Source organism: Halyomorpha halys, unplaced genomic scaffold (genome assembly GCF_000696795.3).
Source record: "Halyomorpha halys isolate HHAL.00 unplaced genomic scaffold, Hhal_1.1 Scaffold84.1, whole genome shotgun sequence".
Taxonomy (NCBI): Eukaryota; Metazoa; Arthropoda; class Insecta; order Hemiptera; family Pentatomidae; genus Halyomorpha; species Halyomorpha halys.
The window spans coordinates 937,804-961,489 of NW_027110155.1; the positions used below are offsets into that span (position 1 = coordinate 937,804).

The 23,686-nt window shown below is 27.9% G+C and overlaps 1 protein-coding gene across 8 annotated transcripts in view; it reads left to right on the plus strand.

Moving 5' to 3' along the window:
- The window catches only part of LOC106677040 (protein still life, isoform SIF type 1), a gene marked incomplete at its 3' end in the record, with an annotated part of 188,077 nt that overhangs the window by 146,386 nt on the left and 18,005 nt on the right, over positions 1-23,686 (plus strand). For 4 of the 8 annotated variants that reach the window (XM_067048297.1, XM_067048303.1, XM_067048299.1 and 1 more), the window contains 8 exon segments: positions 161-345; positions 2,080-2,198; positions 2,284-2,485; positions 3,691-3,887; positions 10,413-10,593; positions 11,826-11,963; positions 12,965-13,180; positions 16,157-16,369. In XM_067048297.1, the coding sequence (XP_066904398.1) occupies positions 161-345; positions 2,080-2,198; positions 2,284-2,485; positions 3,691-3,887; positions 10,413-10,593; positions 11,826-11,963; positions 12,965-13,180; positions 16,157-16,369 (1,451 nt within the window). 8 annotated transcript variants of the gene reach the window in all.

Below are 23,686 nucleotides of genomic sequence, written 5' to 3' on the forward strand. Positions count from 1 at the left end.
AAACACTACGTTTAGTAATAACTGTACAAAATTCATAGCAAAAATATAAATTGTTAGATTACACTTGAATTATAAAGTTAAATCACTGCATAGTATTACAAAACTTTATTAAAAATTTGTATTGTATAATTTAATAACTAATAAACGTATAATTCAACAGGTTGTGGGCGGAGGTGTTCCACGTCTCCTCCAGTGGGGCTGGCACGGTGAAGTGGCAGCAGGTATCGGAGGATTTGGTACCGGTAAACATCACATGCATCCAAGACTCACCAGAGTGTGTCTTCCATATCACCGCCTACAACAGCCAAGTCGACAAAATACTCGACGTTCGACTCGTACAACCAGGTAAGTCAAATTTTCTACAGATATGACAAGTCAGTTGAACGAGTTTCTCATACACAGATAGGAATCAAAACCGCACCACTTCTAACCTGGCACTCAGCGAAGTTCGTTGTGAATATGGGCGAGTCTACAGCTCGCGGAATATCCTAACTTGTCCCATTTAAATAAAATTTAAGAAATAAAATGGCGATTGAAATAAGTGCCAAAAATAGTTTGTTTGTGCAGGAATCACTAAACACCATTAAACTATTAAAGTAAATCAATCAGTGAAGATCATAAACACTTTGATTTATTAATATTCTGTTGATTTTACCATGGTTTTTCAAATGATCTAATAATATTCACATTATTTTATTATAATTAAATTATTTTAATTGTTCAATGAGGATGCTTCGATACTACTTCCTCCATTCTTTGAGGAATTCTAACAATTTCACATGGTCAGCTTGAAATACTAATGACTACTATTGAAATACTGACTGACATATTTTATCTCGAGGCATATCTAATTTTTTGATAGCCTCCAGTTCTGTTCGAGCTCCTTATTCAGGACTCTGACACAGACAGGATGGTCACAAATGTGAAAGACACACATGAACAGCCTCAGTCTAGACTGAGAACTAATTACTGACATACTATTGACTTCACAAACCTGGTGAGCTCCGTCATCATTAGAACGATGCCGACTTTTTCATTTTCCAAAATAACCAAATCCTCAGCACCATTTTCGAATGCAAAAAAAGACGCCCCCTCCCTTAATCCATTGTCCCATAATTCCCTGATGTCAACCCGACGCACCCATGGAATTTAGGAAAAAAATCATATTCATCACGTATGTATATATTTCCTGGGGTCTACAGTTTAGAACACCCTTCTGCTGTGAGTGTCATTCCACTTGTCAGATTTCTTTTGAAATTCAGTAAAAGAAACCTCTTCAAAACCCCTTTCTAATTCCCTTTTTTAATAAAAATAAAAACCATGAATGCCTGAAGTATTCTGGTTCAAACCATTTTTATTTTTAAAAGGACCTATGTTAAGACTATAATCTATAAGTGAATCACTCCTTTCAACGAGCTATAAAATATTTACCCTTATTCTACCCAGCCGAATCACGAAATACGCCAAAAATCAATGTCAAGGACAATCTATATAGAGAAACTAAATTAATTAAAGAAATGGTGGGCCAATTAAGAGAACGAAATTGAGGATCTGAGTAATTACCTATACACGATACTATTTTCACTTTCACTTACGTATGCATTGAATAACAGTAAGAGGATGTATAGCGATCGTGAAAAATTCCGAATTTGAGTTTTTTACGGAAATACACGTTCTGAGATTATATATTTCGATATTCGTTAATCGTAATTCAAGAAAATCTAAAATACTATTTTTATAGTAAAAAAAAAAATTATTGTATGAAATTTTCGACTTTCAGAGAAGTACAAGTTGTGTGATATGCTCTCTGCATGACTACTGGTTTCATTATTCTATGCTTGCGAAAACTTGATATCATAATTATCTTTTTGGTCTCACATCTCCTTATATGAATTTCAGATAGTGCAGCAGTAGTATATACGTATTATTTAATACGGTTTCGGGTTTGTTCTATAAACTTATAACTTATATAAGTCACTTTTATAATACTATTTTTAACACAAAAAGAATTATATTCTATGACAAAATAAATGAACAATATTTCCATTTATATATATTACAGTAATATATTTATTATAGGCACCAGGATCGGACAGGCTTCGGAATGTTTTGTCTATTGGAAAGACCCAATGACAAACGACACATGGGGCCTCAACTTCACCTCTCCAATAGATGCTAAACAATTTAGGGAATGTTGCGTAAGTACTCTATCTTCCTTAATTCCACATCTATGTAAATTTACATCCATATAATTCTCCATTTTTGCATTATTTATAATTTCAGTCACCGTCTTTTAAGTTCTCCCGTAAGGCTAGTTCGTCGTATTCGCTGAAGTTAGAACCACCAAACAAACAGAACAAGACCAAAGCGAAAAGAAAACCGCTAAGTACCCCAGCCTCACCGAGCAGAAGTCGAGAACCGCAATGCACCTGCATGACGGCTGATCAGTACGCCAGGCTGAGGGCACAGGATCCCAGGTACCGAGGTAAGTACTGATTCAAGGTCAACTCCAAGTATTTAGCTTAGCTTGCCTTAATAGCTATTAAAATAGGGGGGGAGCGAAGTTAATCATTAAAATCAAGCAAGTGGAAGAAATGCTTGCGAAACATTGTTATCAACAAAATTGCTATTCCTTTCCTTTGAATGAGGCGATGGTGGGAGAGCGGGTATGACCAGTAGCATTCTGGCACGCTAAGCCAGAAGTGGATTCCTTTTCATTTCCGGTCTGTGAGGATTGGCTTTTATTTCATAACAGACCCACGAGTTGAATAATGTCCTCTCAGCCCTAGCCTATAGGTCACTAACCACCAATATAACCAACTTTCGTACCTAATTGTACAAAGGTGTAAATTATAACTTTTTTTTCAGACTGGTATAACTGAAATATACAACTGTACCCAAAATGAACTCTGAATTACTTATGAATAAGAAATAAAATACAACAAAATGAACCACCAAAACATAAATTAAAAAAAAAAACACATTTTATAGAGGATGAATGAGTCCCAGAGGTCCTTACACCTGGAGCGATTCAAGACTATTGGAATAAGAAAATATTTTTCTTGAGACAAGGGCAGGGCCGGATTCAGATTACAGGAGAGTTTTGAACGGAGTAAATAATGCATGAATACAACCCATGAAAAGTCAGGGGTACTTTGTGAGAAAGTACTAATTCTTGACTAACAATTATATAAGGACGTGTGATCTGTTCAAGATCACGCTCAACCACCAGATTTTTTTCACTTAAGAGTAGCCACATTATAAAGGATGGGTAACCACCTGGAGGACTCTCGAACCCACAGGGTTGACTCAAGGCTACGGTAACAGCATCGTAAGATATTCGTCTGCTTTCATACTGAGTTAGATTTTGGTTAAATGGGTTTTTAAAAATTATATTGGAACTAAACTTTTCCCATGCTTCAATGCCAGATAAAATATCCAAACCCAAGTTTTAAAAACATAAAATTTTAGTTTAAATTATTTATGAGTATTTCTGCGACTCATGCCTCGAATGGAGTGTATTTACTCATTTGTACATTTAGTTTGCTATTTATGATTTTTTTTATGATTTTTTTATGATTATGATTATATATTATATTTACTTAAAACTATATTATTAAAATAACATTCATATAAAATCTTGAGTTTATTTCATTGCAATTAAACAACTAACGTAAATAATTTCTATAGGTTCATCTACCCTACCCAGAACGACACCACGAGTAAGTGATATCACTGATGGAAGATCTTCAGCTCTTGGAGACAAGGTTACGGCAGCTACGTCGTCAACGTCATTGTACGACAATGTGAAGCCACGTCAAACGAGGGATAGAGAAACAAGCACAGGACCGTCGCATACAGCAGGCTCACAGACTGATGACGAAAGGGTGAGAATATGAAGAATCAGTAGAGAAATAGAGATAAATAATAAATATAAATAATTAAATGAATTTTTTAAAAATATACATTTTGAAGAGAAATATTTAGGGCGTTTATGAAGTAAAGATAAATTTAATATCTAGTAAATTACTTGATTTTTACCAGAAGGGATCCTTTATTCGACAATGGGATAATTACATACACTGATGTACTATGTAAAAAAAAGTCGTAAATTGTTTTCGATAATAACTATAGTTATTTTATTAGCACTAAATATTCATAGAAATAATCTTTTAGGTATGCCTTGTTTAAGGCAAATAATTAAAAACTGAAATGACTTTAATTAAAGTAGCGACGTTAAGCACAAACTACTTTTTCTCAATATGAAGAGCAGAGACTAGTAGGTCATGTGGTGATGGAGTTGCATTATTAAAAGACAGAGGTATAAGTGCTACAGGACACCGCAAGCCCCCGCAGTGCGACATAATTTAAAAGTTAGGAGGCGTAGTTAAGTCTCTACAATGGCTAATTTGATAATTCCGACCACTTTGCTCTAATAATGGTGAAAAATTGATATAACGGTTAATCGTAAGAGATGGTAATGGAAAATGGAAGCCACAATTATGGGAAACATTATTTCCTTTAGCATAATTGAGTCTGTTGTAGAACCTTTGGTTACTTATCTGAGATGTAATATATAACAACAAAGCTCTGCTTGGGACGTTTCAGGCTAAATCATTATATTTCAATAAAATAATGGTGTTTTTAAAAAAATAAACTTGTAAAAAACTCGGTTAAATTAAGGAAATTTATTATTTATATTTATAAAAAATACAGTGAATCATTGAAAAAATAAATTAATTTAAAACCAACCCTATAGAGAACTCAGAAAAATCGTACTGATTTTTTATCATAATTATAAAACATCTATGAGCCCCAACCATCAATACTTTTTATTTTATTTTTGTACCAGATCGGACCTTACATGGTTGATATAACTTATATTATGTATATTTTTAACAATTGATTATGGGGGGGTATAGTCATACAAATGACACCCCTGACTATATAAACTGTTAAAAGATAAAAAATAATAAAATAAATAGATAAGAATAATGCTTCTTAATAAAAGAGGAAATTAAAATTAATAACAAAAAATAATGATATTGGTACACTTAAATAAAACAAACAATTGTCTTCTAATAGTAAAAGAAACAAGTTAATTTGAAAAAGCGAAGAGAGAAGAAAAGAGAAAAAATAAAAATAAAAATAATAATAATATTGAATAAATAAAATGAATAATAATAATAATAAGTAAATAGAGATAGTGTGACTATGAATTAATTTTATATTTATTAAAAATTTATAAAAGAATGTCCTGCAGCAGTCTTCTGGTTGAGGTTGGGTTTCCCAGGTTGTAGGTCACTGCCCCTTTAACTGTCGCCAACTGGGAGTGGAACTTCACGAACCGTTTTTTGATATAATCCTCCAACCATCAATAAAAAAATACAAAAACGATTTATTGTAGGCATAAATAAAAAATTCTCAACTAAATGAAGGTTATGCAATCAGTCTCCCTGAAACGTTTTATAACAATTTACCTACCAGCTTTTTTCATTAAATTTTCGCAGTTTGGAGTAGGTTATCAAATTTCATACTTTCTACTTTTTGAGTTTCAAAATTATTATAGAAAAGGGTGTTAACCTTTTATGGCATGTTTGTCACGATTTCCATAAAAATGTCTACTAATTCTCTATCAAAAGAAAATACAGCATACTGCGCCGTGTTTGAAATGGATTTTTTAATTTATCCTTATTACATCTGACAGAATGCTTTCACCTTTTATTATACTTGATTGCAACTCTTACAAAATTAAATTCATTAACTTATATATTTTTTATGGGTGCAATAATAATTGAAAACCCATACAACCAATAAAACATTTTATTTAACTAAGTTTTAGCTTTAAAATATTCAATTTGTTTTTTTAAGAAAATAAAATAAATAAATTATGTAATAAAATTATATAAATAAATATGTAATTATATATAATTGTCTGAAAACATTGTATTTTCAATAATTTATAAATTAGGGGTTTAATAAATAGATATATTCATTATTGTTTAATTAGTTACATCTAATAAACTAAATCTATTTGTTTTAGGTTTTCGAAACTTTTTTTGTGTTAAAAAAAAAATCAATAAAATAAAAATTGTACAAAAAATCTTGAATTTTAAATAATTCATTAATTAATTGAATTATTAATGAATCAATTAATTAGTGTTGGATTTGTTATATTTGTATTTAATAAACTAAATTTATTGTTTAATTTAGTTTAGATGTTTTGAAATATTTATAAAAACAAAAAAATAACTGTCTGAAAACATTGATTTTAAATAATTTATAAATTAATTGATTAGTTACTTAATCATTGATATTAACATTTAATAAGCTAACTTTATATTTTTAGGACACAAAAATAAATCTAATAAGAGTAGTCGTAAAGGAAGTCATGTCACCAAACAACATTGGCAGAGCGTTATTAAATTAACTCAAATAGACTGAAAATAATGATATTGAATTATTTCTTAGATACAGACCATTTCTAAACTGACCAATACCTTCTGTTTCATCAATAATAATTTATAAGATTTTATTTTGTATTAACAGTAAAACATGACAATAATTCAATATCTAACGGACATTTATATTTTCGATTATCCATCTCCAAGTAGTACATTCTCTTAGAACATAGACAAAAAAAATATTCTATTCAAAATTTATAATATTTTCATTTAATTGCCACGTCATTTTCTTTATTAGACGTTGATTGAAAAATTGGACGTTAAATTATAATTTTTTTTTTAATAAATCCAATGTTCACAATAATCGTCATAAAAATCCTGAAATATATTATTATCTTCCCCCACCGATAACTAAATAATAATTTTGGATTATTTCGATAAAGTTTCTATAGTAAAAGAAAATTGGACATTTTCAATTTCCAGGAATTTAGTCTTTCTTAGCTATATGGGAAAAAAATCAAATTATTTGATCAGTGAAAATGCATTACTTTTTTCTTCCTATTAAACTGACTAATATTATCTTAATAAATTAATTATACTTAAATAACTACAATAAATATACCTCTAATCAAGATAATAAAAATAAAAATTACAAAATAGCGTATATATCTAATGATGCTTACCCATCTCTATTTGAATAGAAATGCACACATCTATAGATCCTTGACGTGGTTATATTAGTTATACAGTAGAGCGTCCATTATCCTAACTAATTTCATCAGGTGTGGTTGTGATAATCAAAATTAACTTTAAAAAAGGAAAATTCCAAAAAATGTCCACATTAAAAAAAATATATATTATGTAGTACATATGTGCGTAGTTAAAAAAAATAAACATCAATAAAAAAAGTATGTAGATAGCAAGATTTATCAAGGTTGTGCAACAAAGAAAGTTGTAATATTAATTTACTTCTATATGTTTTTTCTCCAAAATATAATTTTAAAGAAAATTCTCTTCAAACTTATTTTCTAGAAATGGCGACTCGCATCTTTTCGACGAAGCCAGTTCGGATAATTGACGTTCGGATGATCGACGCTCTACTGTAGTTATTAAGACCTAAATGTGTAACATATACCTTTGCTACTTACAGTAGTACAGAATATTCCATTTAAAAAATTAAGTTTTAAAGAATTAAAAAAAAAAATCATTAAAACAAAATGGCAAATTTTCTTGTAGTATAATTGATCACTAGTGAAAATTGATGAACCACTTTAATGAGGTCGATATTGCATATTATATGTTTTATTTTATTCAATAAAACATGCAGCTTAAATTTAAAAAACAACAAAGATTTAAGTTTGTTAAGTACAGATAAATTACACACCTTATGGTTTATAACTTCTTGTTAAAAATTATCTTGAATAACACAACCCGACGCACTACAGTACCGCTATTTAAGACTCTCAACTACACTCTCTTTAGAAAATTCGTTGGCGGTTCTTTTTCCGCCACTGGTCAAAACCATCGTTCACCTATTATTGTAAAATATTTTAATATGACAATAAGTTGTGAGATTAATATTGGAAAAAATATTAGTTGAGGAGCAAAAGACTTTTCATAAGAATAAGTTTAAATATACAACGGATATCATATACTTAAAATCCATTTTTCTTAACACTAAATCATATTCTCTCAAAATAAATTGAAAATAGTACAAAAACTTATAAAAAATATTTTTAGTAAATATGAATCATAAAAGACTAAAATTTATTTCAAGTAATGTCATATGAAAAATTAACACTGCCGCGAATTCACTTCGGTTCTATTCAAAATGGCTCCAAGAAAGGGGAAAAAAAGTTTATCATTTTAAAGGAAACTTATCCTGAATATTTAGTCTTACAAGCTTTAAAATAATTTAAAAGTAAGTAGAAGACGGTTTTTACTAACAGTAAAATCTAATAACAAAGTAAAAAGCAGCTGTAATGGTTTGAATTAATGAGCTGATAACTTTCAGTGAAACAATTTTCTTCTTAAAAAGATTTTTCTTTCCTATTGTTCTATGAACATTAATTAGTTTCATATAAATATATTAATATATAATCATTATATAATTAATCTTTTTTATCTATTTTAACTATGATAGATGATTATAGCATAATTACATCCTGAAAATGCTTTTGCTTCAACTTATTTCTTAATTAGACATCTAGATATAAGATCGAAATGCTATTTTCCCTTGTATATAGTTCTTTCAAATATTGGTTTATAGAATTACGATAGTTAACTTAATTAATTTTCAATAAATAATAACTAATGTTAGTAGATTGCTTAGAGTATAATATGATATTCATAAAAACCAGCCACTGTTTAAAGTTTAGAGTCTGTATTTTTAGTATCATGTAGATTGATAATTTTGTTATACTTTCTATAAGATTAGAATGAAATAATACACCTTAATATTTTATCTTGAATGTAATTATTGTTCATTTTTAAAAGATTATTAGTTGACCTGACAGAATTTAAGGATAAGATTTTCCAGCTGGCGTCAAAAAGATAATAAAAAAATATTTATTATAAACCTAAATTTTGATCCACGTTATAAATCTTCATCGGATCTAAATAAAAAAGATACAAAATATTGTAATAAATCATAGGCTGTTAGGTTAGATGTAGAGAATTATGTAAAAAAATATAAAAATGAACTAAGTTAATCAAAGGAATATGAAAGTAAAAATGAATTGAATAAATATACTTAAAAAATACAATTATGAATACTAAAATTGAAATTGAACCAATAGAATGATCATTAGTAGAAAACAATAAGAGTAATTACAAATATAGTAAAATTAAATGATGGAAAGATTATCTTGCATTGATCAAGGCCTGTAATGCGGGTAGAAATGTTGGTTTCTAATAATCAGTTTTTTTACTATTTCTAATAACTTTTTGACCACCAGCAGGACCATCTTGTCTTTGTCCGTTTCCAAATATTTGCTATTAATAAGTTTCATTTATTAGTTACTGTAAAGTATTCTTTATTTCTATCAATTAATGGAAACAAGTTATCAAAGTAATGCTTTCATGCTTAAAATCAGCTATATTTTAGTTAGTGTTTAAGCTATGATAAATTATGTTTATTGTTGTTTTTTTATTAATTTTTTTTTTTTGCATCAGGTAAAATTTTATGAGAGTGATGTCCCATCGATTCTCAGCATGTGATAATTATAGTTTTAATCATGCATTTTTAATAAAATAAAGGTTATAATGACCAATAATTTCATGTTTTATTAAAATTTGCTTCTTAACATTGGTAGTTATCTATCCTATTAGATGCTTGCTTTAGAATATCTTAAATAGCATCATCCCCGGCCACCTCTGCTGCACACATTTCCGTTACTCCTCTCAGGAACCATGCATGTTCAAGACAACTTGCGATAATAATAGTAATTGTACAAATGAAAATTGCGGATTTTCAAATTTTTTTAAGCTTTCAAGCCTTTATTTGAGCTAATATTTAATAATGATTTTCAGCATTAAAAACTGTCCTTAGTTATTTGTAGTATGAGTTCATAGTAAGTTAAAATGTTTCATTTATTCTTGATACAGAAAATAATAGTTAATGTCAATGTTTTTTGTATTAAAACAATTTTTCACTTCTGATTAATCCAATAAGTCCATAACTGTATTTAAAAACAGATCATTGATAATTGTTAACACTTTTATTCTTTTTTTAATTGGTTTAACTTAAAAATTATTATTTCCAATTTACTTTCACAATCATTAACTTTAAAATATGGGAATTTTCTTTTCCTGAATTTATTGACCCAATATAAAAGTATGATAAGCCTGTCACCACATTTTTATTTACTAACCCTTTAATCTCTTCCTAACAACAGCACAAGTAGAAAAGTGGGAAGTTTGCATTAATTTAAAAATCCGTAGTGTTCATTCGAACAGTGATTTTTATTATAAAAGAAATAAAACTTGTGGATTTGCGTGCTATTCGAGGTGATGCCCGGTGGAGCTGATGGATGCACCTGTTATAACTTTGACCTGTTGCCGGGACAGCAGAGTGCTTCAGAAGGCTCGGCTCTCAAAAGCGAAGGTACACAAGCAGGTGTCTCCGCCGGCAAGACTAGCACTGGAACATGTACTCCTAGGCTCATCAGGGATTCAACAACACAATCGGGTATTTTATCTTCTTTTTGTTTAAACACATTTTATGAATAATAATATGAATACTATTCTTTTGCTATTACAGATTGATATGATAATGTAGTAGAAATATAATTTTATTAGAATGATTTTGTGATGTACAATATTTATAAATGTTTGTCAGATTATATAGCATTTATATGGGATTGCTCCTAATTTCACTGCTTTCTATTAAAAAGTTTTTGAACCTTTAGTATTTGTAATTGTTACAACTTAAATAAAACTAATGATGGTATAAATTATCCGTTTAAAAAAAAAAAAATACATTAATTTGTAACTCCTTATTATAAATTCTTTGCAGTTTCTACAAATTTTACTGTGGTTTGCTTATTACTGTTGTATTAATTTTAACATGCCATTATTGTTTCTATAATTTTAAGAGGGATAAAAATTGTTTAATGGACTTGTTTCTTTAGATTGATGCGGGCAATTGATTCTTTTCTTTTTTTTTTGTATGTTATTAAACCTATTTTTCTATTTCATCTATTACAAAAATAATTTCAGATTTATAGAACAATAATATTTATTATATATTAAATAAATCAAAAATTTGTATCCTTTTTTGTCTCAACACTTTTTATTTTTCACCAGGCCAACGTTTCGGCCATTTTAGCCATCCTCAAGGACATCTTCAATTATAATTTCTTCCTCACATTAATTTAAAGTTACTTTTGCAGGCTATTATGCACAGGTCATTTCCTTTATTATAAGTTAAAAGCCTATTTTTTAAAATTTAAAATCATTAATATTTATTTCTTCTTATATAAGATTATCCACAACAAATTAACTACCATATAAAAAACCATTTATATTATATAATATAGCCTGCAAAAGTACCTTTAAATTAATGTGAGGAATAAATTATAATTGAAGATGTCCTTGAGGATGGCTAAAATGGCCGAAACGTTGGACTGGTGAAAAATAAAATGTGTTGAGACAAAAAAGGATACAAATTTTTGATTTATTTAATAAATAATTACCTTGTCTCAAGAATTTGAAATAACATAATTAAAATATTTATTATAGTTTGGAAAAGTATAAATCAACATGCATTAGGTATGTTTTTTTTTTTTTTTCAAAATTGCTATTTAAGATGCAGTTAGTACCTTTTGAAATCTGCATTCATAGTTTATGACCATAACATACCACATTTATGAATTCAACTCTGAAATATGTTTCTAAATGTAAAATGTATTTATGTCGAAGGAAAAGAATATTCTGAAGAAGGAAATGACATGGTTCGTGAAGCTGAAGTTAGGCAAGCAAATAACAACAATATCAACAATATAAATAACAACAATAATAATAACAATAACAGAAGAACAGCTAATAGGAAAGAAACAGGTATTTTTTTTTCATTTAATGTATTTATTGTGCATGTTTTAAGATGACGGTAAACTAAGAAGTGTTGTAAGGCTAACCCATGGTTATTCTATCTAAAATTTTCCTACTGTAATCACTTAATATTCTCGAACATTCATAAAATAAATACAATTTCTATTATATGTAACCTAATAGTGTTTGATTGTAAGGATAGATAATTGTTGCCATGTGAAATAATAATTTTGTTATTGTGGATTTCTAAATAAAATTTTGTTATGTTATGTATTATTTTAATAGATATTATTTCACCTGAAAGTATCAAATAAAATTATGCCTCTTATCAAAAGAAAGATACATGTGAAGAACTACTTTTGGGCTCTTTTTTCAAAAACAAAGATTATTTGCATCATTCAGTGGTTATTTTTTTAGAAGTTAGTCCCTCATTGTTTATCAGCCTTTCTATAGCAGTTTGAGAAATACAAAAAGAAAACCTAACCAGTATTTTCGCCTTGTCTTTCTCTATGCTTTACCAATAGGAAATTATCAAGGATTCTACTAATTGGTCAAAGTTGATAAAGACAATAATTTCATCATATTCCCGGAGGATTTAGTACTTCAAACTTCTTTAAATTGTAATGTGTGTTCTCATTCATTGAGATTGACCAAGTAGAACGAAAAATTAAATTTCTAAAATACACACCTTAATGGCAATATTTAACTTTTTTGGCTTTGCAGAATTTTCTGTCAAAAAAAAAAAACTGTTACACAGTTATGTAACTATTGAAACACATACCAAGACTTTATCTCTTTTCAAAATACAAGCTTTTATTGAGTCTCGATTCATTGGAACTTTATTCGTCTTATAGCATCATTTTTAAATGCATTCTTGATTCTTTCTGTTTAACACCATGTTTAAACTATAAGTATTTGCTAAAATAACTAATTATAAAATAAATTGTCCTTTTAGTACTTTTACAGAAAGACTATAAAGTTGTATTGTTAATATGCCTTTTTTTTTTTAGGAGGAAGAGAGATGAGTTTGGACTCAAACACCTTGAAACGAATGCTCAAACCCATGAGTTCTCTAGAAAGCCCAGTTACATCTCCAGAGATGACTCGAAGACGCTACAACTATTATAATCATTATCAAGGAACTGGTCATCCTAACAACAACAGGGGAGGACGGGATGTGATGTCAGAAACTGAATCTGGAGGAAGACATCGAAGCAGATTCTCAGGTACTATAATATAGTTTCTAAAATAAATTATATCAAGTGTTTTAATTTTTCTGTTATAGTTACTAATCGGTAAATACACGACTTATGTTGGATAGTGAATCAATTTGTACTGTTCAACATTTTACTTATATTTTAGAAATTCAATTATTATCAATATTATAGTGATCTAAATACATATGTATAGACAACTTTACAAAATTGCTTGATTAACATGAACTCCATTATTTCTCTTCACTGATGTTTCAAAGTATTCCTTCACCTTCAGGGCCTATTCTTCCTATATCCATGTATAAATATTATTTTTTCTATCTTTTTAAATTGATTTGCTTACTACTACTTATTAATTTCTTTACCAATGCTAATTTTATTAAAAGGGAGCAATTTATTTTCCCAAGTATCAATTTCACACTACAATAAAAGAGATCGAACATTGTATTAGTCCTCATTTATTTTCTGTTGAACGGTGACAGACACGAATAAAATGTTTTTAATGTTTTATTTGTTACGGTTATATAGCATAAAACGTTTTTACTGTAGTGAGAACAAAGAACATAATGGCTAGTGAACTACAATCAATATATATTCACTGTTTGCCACAGAGCAACTTTTATACAATAAAAAATAAATTTTTATATCACACTTCAACATTTTCTACCAGCTAAATTTTATTCTAAAATGACAAATAAAATTTATAAAAAATAAAAATGACAAAAGTTATTCTCCAACCTTGAAAAATAGGTAATTATGTACCTATCCTTATGTAACTACTCATTAGAAATGGTGAGAAAGCTATGCTCACTTATGTATTTGACAGCAACTTTGTTTTTCTTATACATGTTTAGAACCTGTAAATGCTGTACCTTGGAATTTTTTTTTCTATATGTAGTTAGTTCTATTAATTAAATTATGAAATTTCAAGACTTTAAAATAAAAGTTACATGAGTGCTCTGAACTCTTCAGAAAACTCTAATTCTACTAATTAACTTTCCTATTCATTAGCACATGCTAGTTAGGTTAGTGATTAGGTTATTGACCATGGCAGGGACTTCTTGTAAAATACCTGTAATCTATAAAGAAATTACCATTATAATTGTTATTTAATGTGTATTATTTTTAGAATAATACAGTTTGAGATGGCTTGATCTTAGCACTGACTAAAATCTAGTTGATAAACACAAGAATGAACTTGGTCTACTCCATGGGGTCACCAAACGTTTTTTATCATTGATCCCAGAAAATCTGATAATGTTCTTATCAACTGCTCAATTAAAAAAAAAGTTGAAAATATAAAAAAAAAACTTATGTGCTTCTTAAATAATTTATTCTTTTTTGACAAAATAAAATTTTTATATAAATCAATGAGAAGATGTAACATGGAACAATTGTCAGTGTGAAATCTTGTGTAGAATTTTTGGAGTGATGCAAAGCTGATAGAATTTCAATTGCAACTTTTTTTTTTATAGTTTTAAAGCATTTCTATACGACTGCTATTAAAAATTGTTATTCTTTAAATACAGTATCGTTAAATTTTACAATATCAATTGTATGAAGTATATTACAAAATTATTGATATGAATAATTTTTTTTTTTTTTGGTATTAATAATGCTTAAAAATATTAATTTGAATTAAAGGGAAATGAACAGTTTTAATGGATTTTTAAATTCTAAAATGCTAATATTTTCCACTATTTTTTATTTTTTTTTGGATACTTAAGTATGCATGGTAGAGGTGCTACTCATATCACAATAATTCTGGAGAGTTATACTAACCCATTCATTATTTATGGACTGTAAATACTATAAAATACATTTTTAATCGTTACACCAGAATACGAATCACTTTCTGTTGGTAAAAAATGGAACAAATGGAGGAGGGGTAGTGATTTTTAGTAGGGCCTTGAAATCGCACCTACACCTCATATTTGATTTATTCTTCTGCTTTATTAAAACTGAATTGTCACAACTGAATTCAAATTCAACAAGACCTATTAGAGCATGGGAATGCAATTAAAATGAGAAATGCTACAATACAAAATTTTGGATATTTTTGGGTAACATTTATTTTTGTTTAGAAATTAATAATTGTAAAATTATTTGAAAGTATCTCTGCTTCAAGGTCAACTAATAACTCATTGACATTATCTTTCAAATGACTTTCAATATTTCATCTCGAGCAGAAGGTGGCTCAATTATTCATTCTGGGACATCCATATTTTAAGTATCTCCAAAGTATAATTTAAAATGTTGTATGTATATATATTTTTAGTTCTTTTCTGGTTAAATTCAATTGTCATAAAGTTGAAATATATTGAAAATATGTATTTAACAATGAAGATTTAAACAAAATTAATTTATCTTGAAAGCTTAAAATAACAGTCCGTACTTGAATTGCTGTAATATCATTTCCTTGGAAATATTACAAATGGTATTCTAAACAAAAAATTTTTATATTGCATTGCTGTTAATAAATTTATGATCAAAAAGCATTATTAATTCTTTGATCCCCTAGATTGAATTGACCTCTATTTATATTATATTGACCACTTTGATGATCTCTGGTCTAATCATGTTCCATGCATTCATATATTTGTGGTGTTTGTAAGTACTAGATTAGTTGAATTGTTTCAAATTGAATTAATTGGGTGTAAACCATCCTCAGGATGTCTTCTAAATTGTGTTAAATTGGTTAAGTCTAGTTTCTTTCCGTTGAGCAACTAGACTTAACCAATATATATAACACAACTTAAAAGATATTCCATGGACAGTTTACACATAGTTAACTCAATTTTATACAATTCAATTAACCTAGTTTTTTCACAACCGCAACAGATATTTCCTTTTTAGACTAGTACTGTTAGGGTTTCTGTATTTATTTTAACTGCAATTTGCTAATGTTTTTTTTTAAGCATACATTTCTCTATACTTTAAATGATATCTTTTAAGGTATAGCCATTGATAATTTTTCTGTTTATTTAGGCTCACGCTCATCACATGAAATCGGCCGAAGCAGTAGCAGTGGAGGTGGTGTTAACAGTAACAGAGGTGGAGGTGGAGGTGGCCAGCTTTACCTCGAACTGGGAGGTGACACTTCCCCGCCCTCTGACCACGTTCTCTTTGACAATCAATGCTACGCAACCACACCCAGTTCTAGCAACGGGAACTCCGACATGGAGCAGCCAACCGGGCGAGGTAGCATGGTCACTCTTCAAAACAACCAGACACACTATCAAAAACACCAATCTCACTTTCTTGCATGGAGTTTTTGTTTTCACAGATAATAATTTATGCTTTTTTTATGGTTATCAAATTTTTGACTGAACTCAAAGTAGCTAAACTGACTTCGTTTATTTTAACTTGTTTTTTAAATCACTTCAATGAAATTTTTTTAACTCTCTTTTTATGATTCTTAATGATATTTAATTTCACATTCTCAAATTAAAAAAAAAAAAATAAAAAATAAACATTAACAATTGCATTTATAAATTGAATCTTGTTTCTTAAACCTAATGAATCGGAATGCCTTATATCATCAATTTCTTGTTGATACAATTTGCCTCAAAGTGGTTTAGGATACCAGAAGCTGTAACTTAATGAGAGCTCTCTGTTTTATAAAAATTTACCTACTTTTAATATGAACATGTTTAAATCAAAGCTGCAGACCTTTAATTTTTTAGTTTTAATAAAAGATTTCTCCATCTCATAATGAGTAGCCTTACAAGTAAAGATTTTGTTTCCATTAAACCAAAATATTAAAGGTTTAAATAAAATCTATCTTTTTAAATCTTATAATTAGTTCAGAATGTCAAATATAATTCAGATAGTTATGCTAATTATTTTCACTGTTTAATTGAGCACTAAATTATCTTATTCCTGCGTTAATATATGCTAATTTTTTCTATATCCTGATATGCAAAAGGGGTGACACCTGAATATATAATCTTAAAATACATATAGTTAGAATTTCCACAGTTGAGCTCTCAAAGATCAAGTTTCTGGTCCACATAGCCTACTTCATTTCCCTACTTTTTGCTTAAAAATGTGAAATATTGTACTGAAAGTTTTGAATTCTCCTACGACTGTTTGAATTTTCTTAATTTATTTATTTTTTTAAATTGTATTTTTTTTTTTTTTACTTTAAACTTGATTCTATCTGTTAATCCTCATTTTACACAGGTTCATCCTCAGATTGGAAAATTAATTTCACATTTAAAAAGTGCTTTTAGGTTTCTGTTTTTCATTTTGATTTCTTTATAGAAATCATTAAAAAAAAATTATATATATAATAAATACATATCCTATTCATATTAAAGTTTAAGAGAATTTAAAATATTTTAGAATTGTCTCACTTTAATTTGAAAGATTATTAACAAAAGAAAAATAAACCAACAAATTATGGGGAAAAGAAACGATAAACAAATAAACAATCAATTATTAATAAATAATTCTTAACACTAAAATATATTTTTCTTGAAAAAAGTGATAGCAGAAGTCCACCATAGTTGTTCAAAATAGAGGTAATTTTACATCAAATCCTTTTTAAAAAATTTGGATCAGTTATTGGTTAGTCATTTAAAAAATGTCTTTTGAATCTGCTGTATTTTTGGTGGTGTCTGTTATATGAGAAAGTTAAAGTTATTACCATTTTTATCTCCTGTTAAGTTAACAGTTTGATTACTAATTTTATTTAATTAGTGTCAGATATTTATCTAAACCAAATACTTTTGCTTATATTTTGAACTCTTTCCTTAGTTTTCCAACTGAATTTTGATAAAAGTGAATTTTTAAGATAATGACATATTTTCAAATGAAATTTTTCCCGAGACAAGAAAATGGCTACTTTATATAAAATCTATGATAAGACTGTCATGTTTTGTCATTCCATATTTGTGAGGACCCCTTGTTTGACAAATGAATAATTTTCTATGGTATTTTAGGGGTATCTATGATGATAAATTCATAGTCATGAGAAATAAGAACTATTTTTGAGAAAAAAATCTTCCATCGAGATAGACAAAATCTCTTTCAGTAACATTTTAACTCAACAAAATTAAAATTGATCTTTATCAGATTTTTTTTTTTAATTCTGATGAAAATTAAAATAACTGTCTCACTAGAAATTTAGAAAACTTGTGGGTTGAAAGCTTTCCATTTGTAGTAGGTAAAGTATTAGAAATAAATAATAATTTATAATATACAGATAATTAATGTAAATGATTTACTTTGAGTTAGAGAAGAGATAAAAGTTTTCAATTATTTATTTAACTCAAAACAGAGGGGTTCATTATGGTTTTCTTTCATTGATACATACTTCTATTTAACATAAAATTTCTCACATTTATGACACAATTATGAATGATTTGATTTATTTAGAAATATGGAGCTATATTGCATCCTTCCAACTTGCATCTATCCTCCCTTTACAGAAATCTTTAATGGTTTGAATGCTTAGTTAGTTTTGTTTTGTTTTATAACCTGGATGATTTATCCTTGTTGCTGAGATATGTTTCCCTTCAATAGTTCTAGACTCTCTGATTTTGTATGTTAGATTAAGAAGCCACATGAACTTTTCATCTTTATTTTTTTGAATATGCTTGAAAAATTCCATTAAGCTTCATATAATTCTATTTAATTTCCTTCTAGCTTGTTACATCTAAATTTATATTTCAATTGTTTTATTTCATTAGTTTTTAATTTTTAAAGCTTACTGGCAAAATTATACATTTTCTGAAGTGTTTTAATTTTGGGGTGTTTGGCTCTACCGGAGTATTTGCTCAATACTGTATTAGAAAATTGTCATTCACCATTAAAGTAAACTTTGTCTTTACCATTTAAAATTTATTTTATCCACTGAATTAATAAAAGATAGGATAAACCATAAATTGTTTGGCCATTAATTTGACTTGTTTTTGTGAAATATTAGTTTCAGAAATTGACAAAGCTTTCTGGTGGTTTCTAGATCACCCTCCTCTCACATTGAAATTTATAAAAAATAAAAAACTGAAATAGTCTTGTACTGCATTATCAAAGTTCCCTGACACAAAGTTCAAAAATACAAAACATTATATAATTTCATTGTGGATATTCAGTTTTTTTGAATATCTAAATATTAGGAATTAAATGTCCTTCTGACCTAAATTAGGTTAAATTAAAAAAAACATATCTGAATGTTCAGGATGTCTAGTTTTATAAGTAACCTGACCTTCCTGAAAATATAATATTTTGGCCCACTAAATCATTAAAAATTATTATAAAGCAGTTAAAGATAATCGTGAGATACTTTTTTCTTTCCAACCTGTTACCTATCCATTGATTTAAATTTTTAATCTATGACATCAGATTCTGATTTAGGGATTCTCAAAGGACAAACATAAATCATATTAAAGAAATTATATTATGGGACTTGTAGCAATGAGTCTTCAGGTTCTTCTATCACTTCATAAGTTATACGGCTTAGGTACAATGTACCAGGTAATAAAACTACACACAAATTTTAGTTTTCAATTCACATTTTGTGTTTTTGTCTAAAAACAGGATTTACTGATTTATAAGAATTTAAGATACTGAAACCTAAAAGCACATTGTCTTAGTGATAAAGGAAATATAAAGATTTTGAGAAAAATAACCTGCAATTTTGTTAACATATTATAATTATATTTTATGAAACTGAAAAATTTTTAGAATCAATACCTTTATTCAAAATTTGCTTGAAAGTATTTAAATTTTTTTTTTTTATTTGACACATTCACTGCCATCTATAAAATTACTCATATTTTGCATAATTACCTAGGATACCAAGTACGATTTATCTCAAAATTGGTGTTATAATGTAAATTAAGCAATAATCAATATTACGAGTTTTATTGTATTGATATTCAGAATGTTAAAATATTTATTCATCTGTTGCATTTATCTGAGAGGTTAGGAGGTTAGGAGGTGATCTCTGCAATCAAAGAAAAGATGGAATAATGTCCTTCCAAATCGTGATCCAAATGAGACCTATTATAAAATATATAAAAGTAGGGACAAGTATTGCCATTAGGCTCAAGATTGGTCATAATATTATGGATCAGGGAGGATTTCATAACAAAAGAACAAAGATATATGTTGTACTATTGAACATTAATAGCAAAAAGATATGAAAAATATTTACAAAGTATTTATGTTACAAATAAACATTTTTTAATTACAAATTAAATTATAAAACCAATTTTCTACAAAAAAAAAATAACAGACTGGAAGATTATCTAAGTAATGAATTCAACATTGGAGAAAGTCCTCTCTGTGGATGTTGAACAGGGGACCTGCTGACATGCCCTGAGGTAGAGGAAGTCAAAATGCCGATCAGCCTAGTCTCACTGACGTAGTTACCAAGCTCTATGATACTCCATAGAATCTCAAGATAACCATTGAGACATCAGTGTTAATCAAGGGCCTAATCATTTGAGGGAAGAACAAGAAATAAAGAAGGCTGTATATAAAAATGTCTATAGGTTATTACCTTATTAAAAATCATTAAAATTCGTTGTTCATCAAAATTATTAATATTTTTCATATGATAATTTACATTCTGACTACTCTACTACTAAATAAAACTGGAGAAGAAAATGTGATATACCCAAAATAAAACAGACAATATAGGCTCAAGATTCGTGGGAATATGGAAAACGAACTGCCAACAAATAAATAATTTGGGCTCCATATACTAGTTCATTCTTTTTGAACCACTGGTAATCGGTTTGGCTCACAACTGTTTATGCACCTTAAATCTTTCAATAATGTCTTTCGAGAATTATTGGGAATAAAAGTATAAGGAAACAAATTCAACTGTTTGATAATTATATATATATATATTTTGGAAGATTATTGATTGACCGTGTGTATAGATGAATGGAATATGGTCCGGGTGCGGTTAAAAAAAACTCAAATAGTAGATAATTATACTATTTTATTGAGCCAACGTTTCGCCCCACATTGCAGGGCTTCGTCAGGGCTAAAAAAGAAACAAAGATGTTTGTATCTTTTTTAGACCTGACGAAGCCCTGCAACGTGTGGCGAAACATTGGCTCAATAAAATAGTATAATTATCTACTATTTGAGTTTTTTTTTACCGCACTCGGACCATATTCCATTCATATATATATATTTTATACAAATAAGTAAATATTCCATTCTTTTAGTTTTATTAGAGCCAGAGTATAATATAGATATAGTTAAAATTTAATAAAGATATAATCTTGCTCAATTATTTTACTATTAGCCCAAGAAAAAGTTTGGTAATGTGGAAATCATTGTTAACAATAAAATTATTTATTAAATGCCAATGCTTCAACCTAAATTTAATAAATAGATTCCAATACACAATGTCTTCTTGATGAACTTCTAATTGATTCATTTAATATTTATAAGTTTAGGTTCAAGTTCGTAATTCATCAACTTTTTAATCTTTCATATTCTTCAATCATTAGATAAATAATTTCATTTTGGCCGAATCTTTTCTTGGTCACTGTTTAAATACTTTACTATTAATAGCTAGGTTTTCTGATTAATATTATGAATAACATCTTTGCTTATAATTAGAATTTTCACTATTCCCTGTTAGATAAAAACTGGGTTAATAAAAATTTGGTGCTGGTCCAATATTACTTTATTATTTAATTAGCATCCTAATATCCTCTATACTTTAGCCAAGAACCTATACAACATAAGTAAGAAAAACCAATATAACCATTATTAGAACCAAAAGATTTTAAATTGAAAAAACTGTTTGTTGTACGTTCATTATATAATAAGTTAATTAAACTATAAAGAAAACTTACAATTAGTTTATCTTAAGACTAAAAGTGAACCAAATACATAGTTTTTTTTTCAGAATAATTAAAATCTTGGGTAGTATAGGTTCAATCCAATACTACATTAACTCTCGACTGGCTTTAGATAGTTTGATTTATGAAATATCACTTTTCATTTCTTTACTTTTTGTTGCATGGTATTTGAACTTCTTTATGCTCACAGAGCACTCTAATTCACATTTTCTCTTTTTAAATTGATCAGTTGTAATTATCACTTTTTAAATTGGAAATTAGCATTATTCTATGCATTTGTATTGTGCACTAAAATGATTTTTTATCAAATGTGTATATTTATATTTTATTCAACAATCTGTTGAATTTCTATTCTGTCTTATTCAGGCACTTGATGATAGATAAGTTGGGATTGTTTTATTACATTAATTTCTTTTATTCTATTTTCTAACAATATTAGTATCTTAGTTTACAAATCCTTTTGTGTTATGTAAATTTGACTATATATGAGTTAATCGATACAAATTTTATTTATTTGGAGCTCTGTGCAAATATATTTATTTATAAGCCTACCATATACCTCCTCTTATTTTTTTACTAAAATAATGTTTTATTTATGTAGAAGATGGTTGATTACAAATGCTATTTTGGATGCAGTTCCTCTTTTGGTTCTTAATTATGACGCTTTAGAGTATGTAGAAATGTAAGTTATTGCCTAATATTGCAATCAGACTAATCTTGAGCCGCCATTAAAGATGGCACATGAGCACACACCACTTTAACTCCATTATCTCTGGTCCAATCTTCATGTTGTTTTTTTTTTTCAAAATGAAAAAATTAAAATTACAACAAGATATATAATTATAAATTTTTTTATAGCTTTTACTATTTGCAAGTTATAGCGCAAATTATTTTTTAATATCAACCTTCTGAATACCATTAGGTCCTTTTAAGGCCCCATACATTTCTTGCTTTTGAAATTACATTTATTTACCCAAATGATTTAAGATGTCAAGGACATTGGGGAGGAAACTATTTGGAATATTTAGAAATGGAACAGAAAATATTAGAGGGTTTTTAAAAATAAATACAATTTTTTTTCTCTCTTAAAAAACACGACTGAGATCCTTCCAGGATGCCAGTCATCAGAAGTGAAATTTCTTGTTATATCATTCTATTCATTTAGTTTTAAAAAATAATTTATACTTAAAAAATTTATAAATAATTTGTTTTATAAAAGAAAATTTCTTAAAATAAGTTTTTAAAAATACATAGATTAAAAAAAAAAAATAAAAAAAGAAAGCTCATAGAATTCCTGCGTAATATGACATCATACAAAATATTTCAAAATAACACAGAAGCGAGAAAAAATGCCAGAAGTAGTATCTTTTGTGAGTGAGGTGTGTCTAAAAAAATAACTTGTTTCATTTCTAAAGTGGAGAGTTTTCGTAAATTTATATTCAATATTTTAATTTTTTTTAACCATGTCCTTCTTATTTCATAAACAATAGAAATATCAGGTGTTCAAATTTTAAGTTAAAAATTTGTGAAAAAATTAACTATTTTGATCAAAGAGCTCACTATCTCAGAAGAAAATGAAGATACAATTCTTCAAGCCAATTAATCTCCATTTTTACTTATAATTAATTAAAGAGATTAATTATCATCTTAAATAAATTGGATGATAATATATATACAGATCTTT